At 44.0% G+C, this 17,724-nt stretch overlaps 1 protein-coding gene across 2 annotated transcripts in view; it reads left to right on the top strand.

Moving 5' to 3' along the window:
- The first annotated feature begins 7,583 nt into the window (after positions 1-7,583).
- The window catches only part of LOC119156410 (glypican-5-like), a 384,241-nt gene continuing 374,100 nt past the window's right edge, over positions 7,584-17,724 (top strand). For both annotated transcript variants that reach the window (XM_037406094.1, XM_037406093.1), the window contains exon 1: positions 7,584-7,813. In XM_037406094.1, the coding sequence (XP_037261991.1) occupies positions 7,645-7,813 (169 nt within the window). In that variant the 5' untranslated portion in view covers positions 7,584-7,644. The remainder of the gene's footprint in view (positions 7,814-17,724) is intronic.

The raw sequence follows: 17,724 nt of genomic DNA, 5'->3' as shown, positions 1-17,724 counted from the left end.
GGTAGATGTCACAGGTGTATTGTTGGGTCCCTGGTCTAACCCCTACAACCTAACTTTAGGGAAAGGAGAGATTCTTATGCTGTGGCAAGGGCTTCCCATGGGAACCTGCATTATCACCAACATCAGGATTCGCAGGAGGGATGTATGAGGCTGGCAGCAGCCCTGGAAATTTGTTCCTAGCACCCTTTGCAGGTGTCAGATGGGGGGAAGTTAGGTGAGTCAAAGGCACATGTGCTAATCCATAAGCTAATGTGAGCAGGTGATGTGAACCTCCCATGCCATACATGTGTGGTGTCAAAAAGCCTGCTTTTGTCACTGTTGCAGGAAGGGTCATGCTTTTTCACTACATTCGACCTGTGTCATGCTGGAAATCCAGAGCCCTGTCCTCCTCCATTTGCTATATTCCTTCCAGACATACTCCCCATCTGCTGCTGCGCTCCTCCAGCAAGAGGGGCTGGGTAACAGCTGCAGAAACTTCTGCCTGGGTATGTCTGCCCTTACTTAACCCGGGGTTTGCATCCTTCGTACCGCTGCCGTGAAGGGAGGAGATACTATCATTTTATGTGATCCAGCATGAGGAGACTTGCACTCTGGACACACCAAGTTGAAAAGGTCTGCAAATATGCTACTGATGTGTTTGAGTAGCAGCAGTGTGTTTTCTGGCTGCGTGTTCTCATTAAAGAGATTTACTTCACTTCACACCCATATGGTAAAGATAATGAATGCTGCTGTACCAGCTAAGTAGTACAGTGGTTCTGAGCTATAAAGTTTTGCTACGAAGCTGAATACGTAAACAAGTATTCTGAGGACAGAAAGTGGTGGCTAGTGGGAACAGTAATGTAAGATGTCAGAGGGGTTCATTTATTTTGATAAGCTAGTTTATATTCTAGGATGGGTTTTCTCATGTTGATAAAGTGTCAATCTTAGTTATGAACTTTGCTATTTATGACCTTTCATGTAAAGTTGCAAGGCAGAAAGGGAAGATAAACAACTTGAACAATACAATTAAGGCAAACCCAGAATTCAGTCAATGAGGGACACCGGTGTTAAGTAAATCATCCCATGGGAACAGAGCTATTTGAGAATGCAGTGGCATCACTTACAGTACAGTGGGCAATTAGTTTTAATTAACTTCAAATTCTGACACATAGTTAAAAGCTATCTTTTCTGAGTGCCCAGCTAGACAAATGAAAGTTGGGTCATTCTGTCCTGCTAGAAAAAGCTATTAGAAGTGTGAATAGCATATTTATAACACTTGTATTGTAAGTATTATGTCATCTTTTAATTTTTTTATGAAATAGTACTTTTGGAAGATGAACTTCTTGTTCCACACCATAAGCCTTTGAATAAGGGCACTCTTTTCCAAGAAGCACAGAATGGATTTTTAGAAGCTGTTTCGAATTAACAATTTCAGTTAGCAAAGTCCAACACGTTGTGATTTTTACCTGTCAGGGAGGAAACAGCCAGGAGTTCTTGTAAGGTTATCAGAAATTCCAGGCAGCTTTTGATGCATATTTGAAAGTTAAATCTGACACTTTTAAATGTGGTGTTGTACATATGTCGCTATGGAGGCCCTAACCACAAAATTTTGCGGGAGGTAAGGGGGTGGCTGCTTTGCGTTACAACTGCTCGACAGAGCATGTATGCTCTGTCATAACCTGCAGTAGAGTCCACGTGTCCCCTCTGTCCTGTCTGTCTAGCCTGTTGAACTGTTCTGGAGAGCAAAATATGACTTTCTATGAATATTCTCATAGCAACGTATTTTTATGAAGTTCAGTGTTTTAAGAGAATCCAGTACTCAAAGTGCTTTACCAAGAACTGAATGGCAGTGACTGTCATCCTTACAATGTTGGTAGGTTCCTGCTAATGAGGCATGTGTCTGGTTGCCCCTCGGGGCCTGCCTGCACCCTGCAGGAAAGGCAAGACCGAGAATCTCAAGCTAAGGCTACCACACAGCTTAGGACAGCAGCCCTCTTGGACAGTCACTGCAGGTTTGTTGCTGATTTCTGCTGCTGATTCTCAGATCTGAACTGCTCCCTTGGAGGTAAATGGGATGCCCCTGTACTATAATCATTAGTGCTGTGAGTTTGGTGTTGCTTGTTGTGGAACCACTTGTGAATTCTTGGTGTTCACTGTGATGTTACTCTCATGGTTTTGGGAGGAGAAACTTCCGAAAGGTGCACCATAAGTTACTTCTTTATGCACCATGACTTCTTTAATATGAAATCTGTTTCTGTTATTAGTCTTTTGAAGTATGTGAAACTAGAGCTAGATGCTTCTGCTTACGTTATACAACCCTTACTCCTTGAGTAATGTACTTGATTTCCCTTGGGCTGTGTGTGACAGCTTCTCACATGAGTAAGTTCAGAACCTTCTTGCTTGTCCCAGTTTAATTTGTATGCTGAGCCATGCAGATAAGGGCAAAGAGTTATTATATCCATCTTCTCAGCTGTATGGTGACCAGGATGCTGTAGGAAGAATTCAAACAGGATGAGCTGGTATTACTGAGATGAGAAATCTGTTTGTTACCATGCAGTCACCTTCACATCATGTCAGTTATCAGCCCTGGGAGATGCTGTGTTTCTGAGTAAAAAAAAGTCTGCTTGCCCTTTCCTCCCTTGCATCTCCAGTGAGATTTTAAGACTCTTATTTCTCAGGGCAATCTTTTTATGACCAAAAAGGAAAAAAAAAAAAAAAAAAAAGCTGCTCTTCTGGGGATTAGACTGATGTTCTCAACTGATGTCAGAGAAAATACATAGCAGTCTCTGGTGGCCAGGGTGTGATTTGAAATTGTGATCTAGAGAGGGAGAACTCCGATATGTTGCACGTGGTGTAATGTCTAAATAAGCTTAGTAGCTCTGTTTTCTGCCAGGGGAGACAAGTCAATGGGCTAAAGGATTTTTCGGTCTGAATCAAAATAAATGCTCTCACACTGTTAATAGGGAATTCTAAAAAATTATGAAAAAGTGGAAGTTTCTTCAGCATCTTCTATAGAACATTTTCTCTTGCATAATGGCTGTCCTGACTTGCTGGGTTCTCGCACCAATTGTATTCCTTTCATAGATCTTTTGTTGGTTGGTGGTCTAATAATTTTTTGAAAAAAAATGTGTTATGGTATAGTTAACAGCTGTGCCTTTCAGGCATGATTTTTTTCTCTCAGAAAAAAAATGTACAACAGGCATTTTTAAACTGTGCATTTGAATAGGTCTGGTAAAGTGAAAAATACCCATGAAATAATGAGGCAGCACAGGAATATGGCATTTTGACCATCAAAAAGGTCTGCACACATTTTTTCCATGTGGAGTGCATACAGCACAGGAAACAATTCACGGTATGGCAGCATACTTTTTCTCCTTGTGCTCAGCACTTTGAGTGAATGAGAAGAGAAGGTAATGGGATCTCTAAACAACAAGAAAAAAGAGAATTGATGGGCTGATAATTTTTCTGTTAGTTTCATAGTGTTCATCGCTTTAACAGGATGAGAAAATTTTGCGTAAAATTACCAGAAATAATTTTCTAGCAGTGCTTTTTAGACTTGGCATAGTTATAAATATTTCATGCATGACTTTTTTTACTATTAAAATCTATATTTAAAATTTTCATACTCAGCTTTAAAGTTTGCTCTGACTTGAAATATAGTAGTCTTCAGAAAATAATTTAACTTTTGTAAAAGAAGAAAAACCTGAAAATGATAAAAGCCTGAAAGAAGAAAATTGTCTTAATTACATATTCTTCTGGACAGAGGATTTTGCCTTTCTTTTGAGGCTGATTAAGTTGTTTTTTTTAAATGAAAATTGGCATGTGGTTTGGGCTCATTCCAGTGACTTAAACAGGTCCCCTAATTTTACTTCTGAGTAGTCAGCTGTGTTCCTCAGGTGCTCCAGTGAAACATGTACCTTTGAAAACTGGACCTCTAAGGATAAACCAAGACTAGATTACCAGCTTTCCTGGAATGGCTGAGACGCACACAGTAAGGCTTCGCTCTGGCAGCTGAACTGGCAAGAGCAGACCTTGTGCCCATTAAGTCCCGTTGGTGGCAAGTCCAGTGTTGGAGACAAGCTTATCTTAAACATTAGGGAATTAGTCCAGCTTCCATTTAAATGGCTGTCAAAGCTCCAGCTATATTCAACAAGAGAAGGGCTGAGGCAACAGGCTACAAAACCCTGTTTCTAGGCCCGATCCCAGCTTTTCTTACACATCTAAAGCTCATGCTGAGTATTGTGGTCACTTTAGGCCGATTAAGACTGAGTGGATTGTTTGAGCAGATTTATATTGCTATTCATTGTAAGAAGTACTGATACAGTTCTCGGTGATGTACAGTTAATAAATATTCATTAAAAAACAAGACACCTGTTGACAAGGTAAACTTGTGATTGTTCCAGGCAAATTGCTGAAGTGTGGTAGAATGTCACGTACAATAATTGGTTGAGTGGCTCTTCTGTTGTCTGTAGCCCTTTTCCAGCAAAGCACTTAGGCATGTGTTTGTCATTAAGCACCTGACTACCTTCACTAAAGTCAGTCTGACTGCCCTGCTGCATGTGGAGCGCATGTTTTGGAGAAATGGGGCCTAAATTACTTGGGGTCCACTGTATTATGCCTGTGGTGTGTGTTCTCAGTCCCCTGGGAAGTCAGTTGCGCCCAAATACAATCCTCATTTTGTGTAGGGGAAAGTATGTAAGGTGCCTGTCATTTTATGCTTTGTGGGGTTAAGTAGCAATCTTGCATGCTCGTTGGTGCCAGAAGGTTGCAATTTGTCACCAAAGCACTGTCAGGGAAGAGGTGTGATAGTTAAGTGTCAGCTCGAGATGCAAGGCTGTCAGGGAGGTCAGCATTTTGCTGGGGGCTGTGTGAGTGTGTGTGCATGCACATCAGCTGTGACTACTGAAGGTGATAATGACCATCTCATTGTTACAGGTGATTCCAAGCAGCACGTTCTAGAACATCTCTTTTAACTAAAAAGGTGTATTTAAATATATTCAGATGTGTCAGTGATCAAGAAATGCAGATTTCTTAAATTAGCCCCAAACTTCTCCTTTTCCCCTATCTGCACTACACTTTTTTTAAAAAAAGGAAAATAATCAGTATCAAAAACCTACACCTGAACAGTTTTTGCAGAGAAAAAAATCAGACTCCAGCCTGAAAAATGTAACAGGCAATCTTCAATACTCCTGAATATAGTTATTACGAAACTGTAAGAAACATGTATGTTCCCTTATGCATTGAAGTAACCAGTATTACACATGTAGACATTCCAGTTGACTGACACTGAATTTTCTGTTGTATTTGTGTACGTGTACAATCCCGGTTTCTTAGCAGGATTTTGAGGAGAGAAGGAGAAATGGAGATGATAATGTAGTGGTCTGTCCACTACTAACACTATGAGGACCAATTAAAAAATACAAATAAGTGACATGATATAATGTAGCCAGCAAAAAGACAGGTGAGGAAAAGGACACCCATCGTATAAAGATGAGGTGCTAAAATTAATCATGTTATAAAAGGATTAGCCATTTTGGGATTTGAACTTGCCACCTACTGGAAACAATGGCAAAAATCCCACAGAATTAAATGCCTCAAGCCCTTGCACAGGACTGATCAGATGCTATTCACAGAATAACATATATGCCAAATAATACTGTGATTCGTCAAGTAAATTACTCGTCGGATCCATCATCCTGCCGTTTCTTTTGTGGCAGAACTCCCGCTGAAGTCAGTAGGAGTATTGTCTGAATAAGGGCTTTTAGGACTGGGCCTGAGGTTAAACAAAATGCAACTGGGGCAACTTGTTCTCCTCCTTGGGTTCATAAAACCACATGCTGGACAATAGACAGGCAGCCGGGTTGCTGCACCTTATGATGCTAATTGTTTTTTCACTGCAGATTATTCCCTCATCTCTCTTTAACCTACCTGTTGCCACCTCAGTTTGGGGTCAGATCCTGTTAACGCATGTAACTTAAAACCTTGCTGGCAGTATAATTCATATGAAGCTGAAAATGAAGTTAAGCTGTATGGGGGTCTGTGGGCTCTGGGCTTCCTGGGGGTCAGCCCTTTGGGTGTGCTGGCTTGTTCCCTGTGGTCCTGGGATCCTGTGGAGACCTCTGAGAGCTGCAGGACAAACAAAGGACTGCAGCTCTGACCTTGGTGAGCAGGCTTCTAAGGTGACTTTTTCTTTGCTTTTGAATGTAGAAACCTGATTATATGGCTGGTTTGTTCTTCCAGTTTGTTTTTTACTTTACAAGTTAAATGTTCTGAATCAAATTGGGTTGTTTTTTCCAAAACGGGGAGAATTAATCTTTTTCTGTCTTGATAGGAACGAAGTTAATATAAGCAAATTGCTTAAAGGATTTGCACTTAGAGCTATTAGAACACAACTCGGGCAACTATCTACAGCACTGAGCTCAGCCTCCCATTACTACCTGTGGGAATGTATAATGGTTAAATTAGCTGCAGGTGGGCTCCCCTGTTGTTCCAGGAGCACATTGGAAGCATCTTGAGGGTTGTGAGTAACCTTAAAGAAATCAGACATAATGGCCTCAAACAATAGTAATTTTTGTTGCTGGTAACGTGCTCCATATGCCTGGAAGGAAAGGTACCGTGCGAATGAGGCCGTTTGTGGGAGGCTTCTTGGGTTTGACTTCTCTGGAAATTGTTTCTGCAAAGTGGAAAATGTTCATGGCAGTTGAGCATAGCTCTGTGCCGAAACATGTGGTAAAGCAGCCACTAGCAAAGCGTGCTTAGGGCAGTGAAAAGATCACAGGAGCCCTCGCTGACGGTGACACTGGCAGCTCTCAAGGTGGTCTCAGCCCCAGGAGGGGTCTGTGTCCCCCAGAACCATATAGGATGTAACTGCTGCTGGATTCTTCACAAATCAACGATTTGTATGTGCAGTTGGTACATCAGGATGTGTTTCCTGGTGCAAAGTTTTCTCCTACCCTCTGCAGCGCCTGTTGGCTGAATTTACTGCTTGTCTCATGGAGACTCTTCTTCCACGGCCTCCATGTCATCTGCTAGGAATGTCAGCACCAAAGCGAGCCGTGCGCCTTTTCCAGCCTGCTGTGCTCAGGGCTATTACGGCCGCTGCTGTTTGCTCCGTACCCGTTTCCCGCCCCGGCGCTCAGGGGGCCTTGGTGGTACAGGGCTCCCGGGAGCCTGGGGCGGCCCCGGCTGCGCGCAGCCCCGCTCTCCGCGCTGCAGGCACCGCACCGATCCTTCGTAAAAACTTTTTGCGTTCGGCTTCCCGGAGCGGCGCAGCAGCAGCCCCCACGGCCGCCCGCCGCTGCTCCGCCGGGGGACCCGGCGGCCGGGGCTCGCCCCCGCTCTCCGGCGCCCGCTGCCCCACCGGTGCGGCGCAGGCTGGAGCCCCCGGGGCGCCGTGCCGCTGCGGCCGTACCGGGGCCCCCGGCAGCCTCGCAAGCGCGCTCGCCGCCTCCTCCCGCCGGCGGCAGCCCCGGGGCGGGGGGCGGTGGCGCCCCTGGGACCCCGCGGGCGGGGAGGGGCGGGGGCGGGCGGCGGCGGCCGCGCTCGCCGAGGAGGAGCGCGGGAGGCGGGCGGGGGCAGCGCCGCCGCCGGGACTGGCGCCCGGCACCGCCGCCCGGCACACGGCCCGCGCCCCGCAGCGCTCCGGCCCGGCCGCCGGGGTGCGAGATGGCCGCTGACGGGAGCCGCGGGGTCCTGGGGCTGTGGCTGCTGGCGGCGGCGGGGCTGTGCGGCGGAGTGGCGGCGGGCAAGTCCCCCAGCTGCCACGAAGTGCGGACGGCGTTTCAGCTGCGGCAGATCGGGCCCCTCAAGCTGGTCCCCGACGTGCCCACGGCCGGTCAGTACCGACCCACCCGCCGGGTGGCTGCTCCGGGGCGGGGGGTGTGGGGGGTGGCGGCTGTGCCGGCCGGGCTCGCCTCTGCCCGCGCCCTGCAGCGGCGCTGGTGCCGCCGTCGGGGGCTGCGCGCCTGCCCGCCCGTGTGCCGGGTGCTCCGCGGCCCCTTCGGCCGGCGCCTGCCGGGCACAGGTAGCGGGGACCCCAGCGGCCTCGGCACGCCTCTTACCAAAGCGTTCCGAGAAGGCTTCCTAGGAAAAGAGACCGGAATGACTCCTCGGTTTGTACGTTGTGCAGGTATTGCTGTACCGATGGCCACCGTGAGCGCCAGGCCTTTCCCCCCCGCCTTTAAGACCGGTGTGATCCCTTTGCTAAGTACCGAAGCAGAGGCTCCCTCCTGTAACGGATCCCTTCCGCGGGGGGCGAATGAGTAACCGAGCCGTTAAGGAGCGCCTGCTCCGCTGCCCAGATGTAGGGCTCCTCAGGCAGGCTGGTGAGCACACCACTAACTTCTCAAGTAGGGCGAGTTCCCAGATGGATTCGGGAACGCTGGCATAAGGAGAGGCAGAGGTAGCTCCTTGGAGGGATACGGTCAGCAGAACTTGGCTTTTGCTTAGTTAAGAAGTCGGTGGTACTTAATACTTGTGAAAATTGATGAGTAGAGTGGCAGTCCTGTTTGCCTTTTTGTACAGTTCCTGAAGAAAGTGTGACAGCAACGAAATGGGAAAGCCACACGCATGTAAATATGGATAAAAATTATCTTCTTTTATAATTACCCTGCAGAATTAATTATAAGGGGATGAAGTACGTTATAATGTCAAAAATAAAAAAAAGACTGAACTTACGTATGACCACGTATCTATCTAGATAACAAAGTCACATCCCTGGCTCTTACATGTTTTAAGAAAATGTTTACAAGAACCAGAATAAAAAAAGCAAAGACTACCAATCTCATAAAACAATCTCTGACTGCCTCATGCTAGTGCAGTTGCCTGTAGGTTTGTGGTGGTAGAAACATCAGTTTGGGTTGCTGCTTTATTATTTTTACACTTTTTTTTTTTTTTTAACAGTTCAATTCAAAGCCTGCTGAGTTTGATGGAAAAACTTCTTATCTTAAATGAGTTGTGGATATGTTTTCTGTCTTGGGAACTAAATTTAATAGGCTATTGGGCTGATCTCTTACAGCAGCTTTTATGGCTGTGAACGATTGCACAGTGCTGGTGATCTTTACCTTCACTTTGCATGAAGTAGTTGAGATGACACATGGCTGTAAAGTTGTCCGTGAGCAAGGAATCATTCCTTGTTTTGTGGCAAGAAACGATTTACAGGAATGGCATTTTGTTCTCTTGTGCTGGTAGAGGCATCGGATCGCACTTGTCTTTGAGAGCTAAACATGAAAGCTAGTAAAAAGAGGTGAAACAAGACTTTTCAACTGCTTTGATACACACTTAACCCACTTCCCTGTGTTCTTTCTGGAAAAAGTTCCTCAATCTTTGATTAAATTTATTGTTTTAAATTTTTCTATAAAATTCTAGTACTGCAGATGACGCTTGGGGAAAATTGTGCACTTCTAGAAAGAAGTTGTAAGTGCTGTGATGCTTCAGAGAGGTTCCATTGTTTTCTTGTGTCATATTGAACTTTCCTACTGAATAACAAGCTCTCAGAAAATAAATAGCATGAGGGAAGGGGAAGGTAATACACTTTTAAATTTCAGCTCAGAAAAGGTTTCTCTTGAAGGAGGATGATTGGAGCAGAGCTGAGGAAAAGTGGTGCGTATTGATCGTTCCTGTTTAAGTATACTCGGCTCCACCAGAGCTTGTGTGTTTTAATGCTGTCTTGCCAGGCAGTGATGCCTCCTGTCTCGTGCCCTTCTTTGAATTGTTTTCCAGTGTTTTCATCTGACAGCGAACATCAGCAAATATCCAGCCTGCTACAGACGCTTCTCTCAATTTCTCTCTCTCTCTGACATTGAGGCTCATTTTACTATGTGTTTTTAACAACACACAACTGTTGAAGCATCTCCCCTGAAGACCTCAGACAGTTGTCAGTTCAAGTAGAAGAGGAGAGGAGTGGTGGACAGCGGGGGCTGAAGCTGGAGTGCTGGGTTGAATCTAGCACTGAAGAAGCCTGTGGAGAGCTTCCTGCTAACTTCTGCTTGTGTGGGCCAGACCTGCACTGCACTGGGGTGCTGCTCAGTCCTCGGTTGCCTGCATGGTTGGTCTTGGCTTGTTTTCTCTCAAAAATGGAACTTTTGCAGTCCTGTTGTCTGTTGACTAGATACCTTCAGCCACAAAAGTGTCAAAAGCTGACCTCACGCCGGTATTTACAGGCTACTACAACAAATCTGGTGGAGGTTAAGGTCTTAATGATTATTAAGTTCTTACAACCTTCAGGAAAATTAGCAGCTCAGTTGGGGAGAGAGGCCCAACCCAGTACTGGGTGAGGGAGCAGCAGGCAGACTGTTAGGTGTATGTTTTCTGTCTCCTCTTACGGGTGGTGCCCATCTCACCCTGATAAAATTTAACTCCAAATACTTGGGAGAGTTTGTAGCCTACACCCTCCTGTGGTATTAGCTGTGGTTGCAGTGCTGAAGTTGTGGTGGATGCAATGCTGGATCCTCAATACAAGCTTCCTGGGGACTCCAGCTGCCTCCCTGCGTTACGTGTGGTTTGCAGACAGGTTGCTGCGATTGCTACGTGGGTAGGAGAGGCAGGCGTCAGCATGACCTACAGTGAGGTGGAGAGTGGCTCTGAGCAGGACCTGCCAGACTCTTGTATAAAACATAGGGGCAAGGGAAGGAGAAAGGCTCCTGGGGAAAAAAAAAACAAACCAATTTTTAAGGTGTGATGTGGCTCTGGCAGCAATCTTTCTGCAAATTACCGCCTTCTGAAGTGAGCTCTTAGAGGTGCCCAGGAGCCGCCTCTTAAATTTCTCTTCCATAGTTTCCCCCAAAAGCCACAAGATAGTTTTCCGCTCTGAAATCTAGTCCGTTAATGAGTGCAGGACTAAGGAAGAGGAGTTTTTTTTTAATGTAGGATGGATAAGAGGCCCAAACAACGGGTATTTTTGAGCAGCAGATCTCCTTGGTCTGTCTATAAGGTTTTTCTCCTCCACTGGCAGAGTCTGTGCTGCTACCTGGTAGCCTGCTTTTCTGGAACAAACTGAATGTTTCAAGGGTAATTTGCTGCAAATAGCAAACAGATCAGTCAGGTAAAGGTACTGCTGCCTTGGCTGTGATTCAGAGGAAGGTTGGGTTTTTTTTGGTGTCTTCCCCCAGACTGGAAAATGAGGTAATATGTTCCCAGTGTTGTACTTTGATTGTTAGAGGCTGAGCTGGGATGTTTTTGTAGGAGCTCCTTGGTTAACATGTTGATGAGAGAGAATTATATGTTGTCTCCAGGGGTGAAGGGCTCTGTTAATCCTGCCAGGGGACTAAGCCTTTGGTTCCAGGGAGTCTAGATATCTTAAATCTGATGCATACTGCTACGAATGGTATTCCTCCCAGACATGGGGCTGCCATTAGCGATACCCTGTGAGCTCTGGGTTATATTACAACATAACTGCAGACCGTGTTTAAAGTTCTTTTTGTTCACAAGCTTTTCCGTGGCATGGAGCACGGTGGTGGCTGGCTGTCACTGCTTTCCAAATTCACAGTAGGAAACCGAATGAACGCAACCGGGGGAGTCTGTGCCTTGTCCACATTCAGGCAATGAATTGTAGCAGAGCCAGAATCGAAGTAGCCCTCCTGATTCCTCTGGTAACGTATAACCAGGAGAACACCCTCCCTGTTTGTATAGGCTCAGTTCTGGCTCTTTTTGCTTATTGACTACTCTATGATCATAAAAAAAATGTGTAATCATATGGTAAGGAGACATAGAAGTAGTGGGTTGATTTCTGGTAAGCAATGAAAATATTTGTCATTTGTGAAAGAATTCTAGGAACTGTCTACCTTCTAAATAATCACCTTGCTGAGGACTACAAAAAGCGCGATTTCCTTATCTTGTTGCTTTACTACTTTACAGGGACCAGAGAAGCTGCCTGGATTGTGCTCAGGGACTCACTTCTGAAGGACAGATTTTGTCCTTTTAAAAGCTCCTTTATTCTCTACTGTCGTCCTGCACATTAAATCAGCAGGATTGTTCATTGCCATGTGTATGTACTGAATGTCCCATAGCAGAGCTGGATATGCATTAACAATTTATACATTAAAACCATTTTACTTTCTTGAATAACAACAGGGGAATCCTACTTTCCTACCAGAAGTTCCTTGTTGCATGTGGTGCATGCATTAGACTGGATCTCATCCCATCTCCGCCTGTGGCAAAACTCCCATCATGTTGAGAAAGGAGCATGAGCTAGATTCTTATTTTAATATATCCAAGAATATCTATTAAACTAGCCATTTTATTATGAGATGGGTCATGCCACGCTTTATTTTCCTGGTTTTCTCTTTTATCACCACTCAGCTCTTTATTTCTATCATCTTAATGAGTACACTGTAATGCCCCCAGTAAAGGTGTAGTGCTGAAACACATTTTACTCACAGCAGCATTCTCTCAAAGTCACTCATAAGTCTGGCGTGTGCCAGATCTGAAATGTACTTGCTTTATCGGCTCCGGAGAGTTTCTGCCCCATCAGAATGAGTGACTAAAATCCTGTGGTGTCAACTGCAGTTTATACTTGGGCTTACTGTTCACCTGCATACGTGGCTGTGTGGCACTGCCTTCAGCAGCCTGGATGAAGGGTACATCTGAGAGAAAGGGTTGCTGGATGAGCACGGTTGCATTCATGCTTAGAAACAGAGTGGTTCAGATTTTAAGAGGCATAAAGAGTAATCTTGTTTCCACGAGGTTCATTTTTCTTTTAGAAAATCCTGATAGTTAGAACAAGTGGGTGAAATGGCCTTGAAATTACTTGTAGCTTGTTCTAGTAGAATGTTTTCTTCCTGTTACGCTTAGTATTGGCTTGTTTATGGACACACGGGCTTCTTGGTGGTTTAAATCACAGACTGTTGACCTGTTGGAGGGAGTGGACTGATCTAATGTGAGATGGTTTCTGTTCGCATCTCTGCCACTCTCTGAAGAGCCTAAAAAAAGGCCAAATGCGCCTCAGTTTCCCCTTCCGTGGGCTGTGTTGTGGTGTGTTATTTTGAGGGGTATTGCTGAAAAGCTGCCATGAAAGGGAGGTAGATCATAGCCGGACAAAGTATCAGGGTATTATACCTTCATTTCTTCAGGCTGATTTCCACTTAATTCTTTATTATATGAGGAGAAAGGCTAGAAGTTACCTTGGTCACTGATGAACTGAAAGCTGAACCCAAAAGCTGTCCTTCCTTCACTCCTCTTGTCCAGAAGGCAGTCCCGAGGGGAAGGCAGGCTTTCCAGAGTCTCTGAACAGTCACAGGCTGTAGTCTGCGCTTGCTGCAATATCTGTTCTGAGCAGAAGAAAAGCTACGCTTTTGCAGCCTGCAGCTCCTCTGGAGTAAGGATGCTTCCTTCATTAATCTTCTCAGGATTTTATAGCACTCTTCAGGCTCAGACTGTCACCCAAAGGTGTTAACTTAAAGCTGATGACTGTGGATGCAGGCAAGACTCATGCCAGCAGTAATATCTTTTTCTCCCCTCTTCTTTTCCCATGCCTTAAATTTCTGTTTGCCACAGGACCAGCTGCCCACTATGTAATGCCCTCCTGGGAGTAATCTATAGGCAAAAAAAAATCTGTTTAAACTTACTTAGTGCCTCATAAAGATGGAATTGCTGTTCCACCGCCAGATGGAAAGCTATACTTCTCATATCAGCGAGCCTCAGAAAAAGCATTGTCCTCAGTGACTTGCATGAGCATTTGGTCCAGGTGAGTGGAAGCCTGGCTTAGTTATTCAGATCAACCCTTCCTGTAAGTGGCTTGGGAAGGAATCCAAGAGTCAGCAGAGAACCTACTCCTCCAACACACAATGTTGTTAGCTGAGTCAAGGGAAAGAGCAGAGTATTCCTACAATTCACATGGTCTATTGTCTCCAAAATCTCTACTTAAAAGACTGTGTAGTGATTTTTTTTTGTTTTGTTTTGTTTTGTTAATGGTCATCTCAAGATATGGTGATTCTGGTGTTGAACTGGATCTCAGGATGGAGAACAAGCTTAGTAAGATATGACCCATCTTAAGATACTGCTTCCTCTGTAGCACCCTATGTGCCACTGAAGTTTTGCCATCAAACTCTAATTGGAAAGTAATAGAAAAATATCTCCCCCCTACCCCGGTATTGCAGGGCTGAGCAGTAAGTTCTCAACCAAAGAACAGTACTAATGAAAAGGCATTAATGTGATAAGTGGAAACAAAGTTGGAATGTTAATAACTGATATATAAATCAATAAAATAAACACATCAAAATGAGTAAAAGCTTTTAAGATTAATCGTGAAAATTGCCACGAACCTGAGGATCTGTAAAAGGTAAGGATCTGTGTAAAATGCACCCTGGGCAGTAAACCTAATTTCTTTTTAAAAACGGTTTTGGTTTTAGATGGTATAAAGCTAGAGCTATATTTCAAAGTATGACAAAGTCTTTGTAATTGAATCTTTTTCCCATGAAAGCATAAAATGACATGATAGAGGCATATGTTTAATAGTACTTCAAATACATACTCATCACTTCCCAGTTTAGAGCACAGGATCTGCTTCTAGGGGAAATATGAATTTTGGTGGATCAGAATCAATTTCCAAACAGCAGCCAAGCCCATGACACAGAATTTATACTTAGTCTCTCAATCTCTGTCAATTTGATTAGGTATCACTATTTAATATGATAGAATCGTCCTGCAATCTCTAAAGAGATATTTACAGGTATTTGTTTCATTCACTTTAAGGTAACTTCTGAGCAGCATTGGTGGATGAAATGAGGTACCTAGCTAACATTTAATGATTTATCTTCTTAAGGATAAAAAAAAAGGTAGGGAAGTCAGTTTTCACCTTCTACCAAGCACTTAAGATTTAATTGTTTTAAAGGGAATATATTATTTGATGGAAAAATTAAAAATATTTCTGCATAGTATCTTGTTCTGTTGGGATCTACAAAGTAACTTGAGTCCAAGCTAAGAGCTGGGTCCACAGGATTACATAGTACAGACTTGAGAGGACAAGAATTTTCCCTCCTTTTGCGTCCCTCGTGACCCAGGGGGATCTTCTGTAGATCTAGGTGTGCTAGGAGGCTATGTATGGTCTGGGCAGGGAGCTGACCTGTGCTGTGTGCCAAACTGCTCTATTAGAAAGATAACAGGTGTCCAGAATACTCTTAAATTTGTCTTTATTGGCCGCATTTAATCTATTTCAAGAGCTAAACGTTTTCCGTAGCAATGCTGATATTTGGAATTAGCCCTTTGTGTCTGAACTGCTTTAGCAACACTGGTCCTCACGACTACCCTGTAGAAGACCACAAGGACAGTATTTGGTATCCCTGTTTTAGGGTGTGAAATGGAACTTGAGTGGCTGAGAAGACTTTGCCAATTCCATATTGAGTCCTGTAATCTAGTGGCATCTGATGGCAAGTGAATCTGCATAGCTCAGAAATGCAATGCAACCAGTTCCACTGCTCCATGGTTTTCTTTAGCAGACACTTCAGGTTCCTCTGGTGGGTTTACTCTTGAGGTGAGAGGTTTCTGCACTTCTATAGTAGAGTAACACCCAAAGGCTCACTCTGGATTGAAGGTGGTGTCTTTTGTACAAGGTGCTGCACAGGCATGCCAAAGGCTTGCCCTAGCAGTCTTACAGACTAATTTTATGGAGTGCTTGGCTGTCCTGGATCTCCTTGGGTCTCTGAATGCTGTTGTACAGCACCAAGTACTTCAGCAGTATTTAACAAATCATTTATGATGGAGCCGCTGCAAGCTTGCCTCTTATTATGGATAAATACTATGCATACACTGTAATGAGAATAAATCCCTCTATTTTACTCTTTTTGGTACCTCAATCCCTTCTTAGTGTATTCCTACATGTATGATCAATGTGCAGAGTTTTTACTTGTGAAATTTCAAGGCACTAATTTGAAGAAAACAGAAAGAACTTAAGACAGTGGAGGACTTGTATTACAGATGATACCATTAAATTTATTTGCTGCTTTGTGGACTCAAAAGTCTCAAATTATCATTAATACATATAATATCCCTCAGGTTCTCTCTTGAGTTTTGATAGCTAAAACTTTGGAATAAAGAGCAAGTGTAGCCAGGCAATTGTGTAGGAACTTCAGAGCTGTAGAAGACAGAAAATTATTCCCCTAGAAGTTCTCTTTAATCAGCCTTTCCCCTCTTTTCTTTTGATACGTAGTTTTTAGCCTGCTTTATATGATTCTGTGCCATATTCTGCCTTTCTCTGTTCTTACTGGGTTTCCATTAATACTGGTGGCCAATGTATATTTGCATTTGAAATATGCATATATGGATTTTTGGTCTTCTGATGACTCTGCTTGCTTCCTGGGGTCATGGTCTTTCCTTCTCCAGAGTTCTTCCATCACATGGTGGATGTGACAGTTGTTCTGGAGTGCCATCCTTCTCAGAGGAGCTCGTTCTGACAAAACCCCCTGCTCTGGTGAGCAGGCCACTGTCAAGTCCTTTAAAAACAAATAAGAGACAAATTTCAGAGTGCCGTGTTCCAAACCTGACAGTATCAGCTAGGTCATGGTAGCTTTGTTTGGCAGCTAGTTAAATTGGATAGTTCGGCACATCCCTAGATGTTAATGGTTAAATGTATTCATTGTTCCAACAAGGGCCCTATTCATAAGGGGACTATTCTCTGCTCGTTATGCATGCATAATTCCCATTAATGCTACTGGGGGTTAAGTGTATAGTGAGGGGGGGAGAATGAAGCTTATGTCTACCCATCCATGTTTGCACTCGGAGAAGAGGTTTTGTAACACATGAGAAATGGATTGTTTCTCCACAATTCCCTTAACTTTAGGGAGCTTTAAATCTCTGCTTTAAAGAAGGAATGAGAATGGGGGGAAAAGTGACACTTGCATAACTGACTACTGCCTTGCACACCATGCTTTGTCAATGATTAGAAATATTACTCTGGTGCTATTATTAGAGAAGCCTTTTGAAAGTAACTAAGTTTTTGGAAATTCAGGGTTCTTATTTGGGTATCAAAATAATGACTTAAAATCTTTAACTTCAGGCACAAAGTTTTGCAAACTTTTGACTCCTGTTAATCAGGGTGACAAGATTTTGTGATTTATTATACAATATGGGTATTTTCCATAGAAAACCTTCAGATTAAGATTCCACACTCTTAGGTGCACATCAAAGTCTTGTAAAAGCCATAAAGAAGCTAAGCATTGCCTAAGAAAGCCTTTCAAGTTCCAGAAAGTGCTTGAACTACTGAGGGTTTTGAAGTGCTCTAATCTCTGACATGGGTGACGTGCTAGGCTAGCACTTTTTTGTTTTGTCACAAATCATCCATGCACATAGTGCAAAGGGACCCTGACAAAGTCATTTTACTTTTGAAAAGGGCTGCTTTTTTTCATACCATTATGTCTCCCATTCACATCTACATGTTTGCTTCCACTTTGTTCAGGTCTAAGTAGCAGGGCATTTACATAGTCTTCCCTTTGTTCTCAGTAAATATGGAGTAAAATGAGCAAGATCCGTGCTGTGAAATTAAAGCTCTACTCTTGAGAGATCTTAAGGGCCAAATCCTCACAAAAGGTACAGCAACGTAGTGCCAAAGGAGCTAGTGTCCAGAACAGCTCGCCCTGGGTGTTTGTGCTAGGAAATGTGAATAAAGGGAGTGTAATCTGGTGAAAACTGGGTGTAATTAGAAAAATACACTGCTGAGAGCTGCTAAAAGAATAGAATAATAGAAAATAGTGCTGAAATAGACCTGAAGTGATCATCTGGTCCATTCCTGCTGCTGGCAGTCGGGATAAGTTCTGT

Source organism: Falco rusticolus, chromosome 13, assembly GCF_015220075.1.
Source record: "Falco rusticolus isolate bFalRus1 chromosome 13, bFalRus1.pri, whole genome shotgun sequence".
NCBI lineage: Eukaryota > Metazoa > Chordata > Aves > Falconiformes > Falconidae > Falco > Falco rusticolus.
This window is presented reverse-complemented; position numbering and strand designations above follow the sequence as displayed.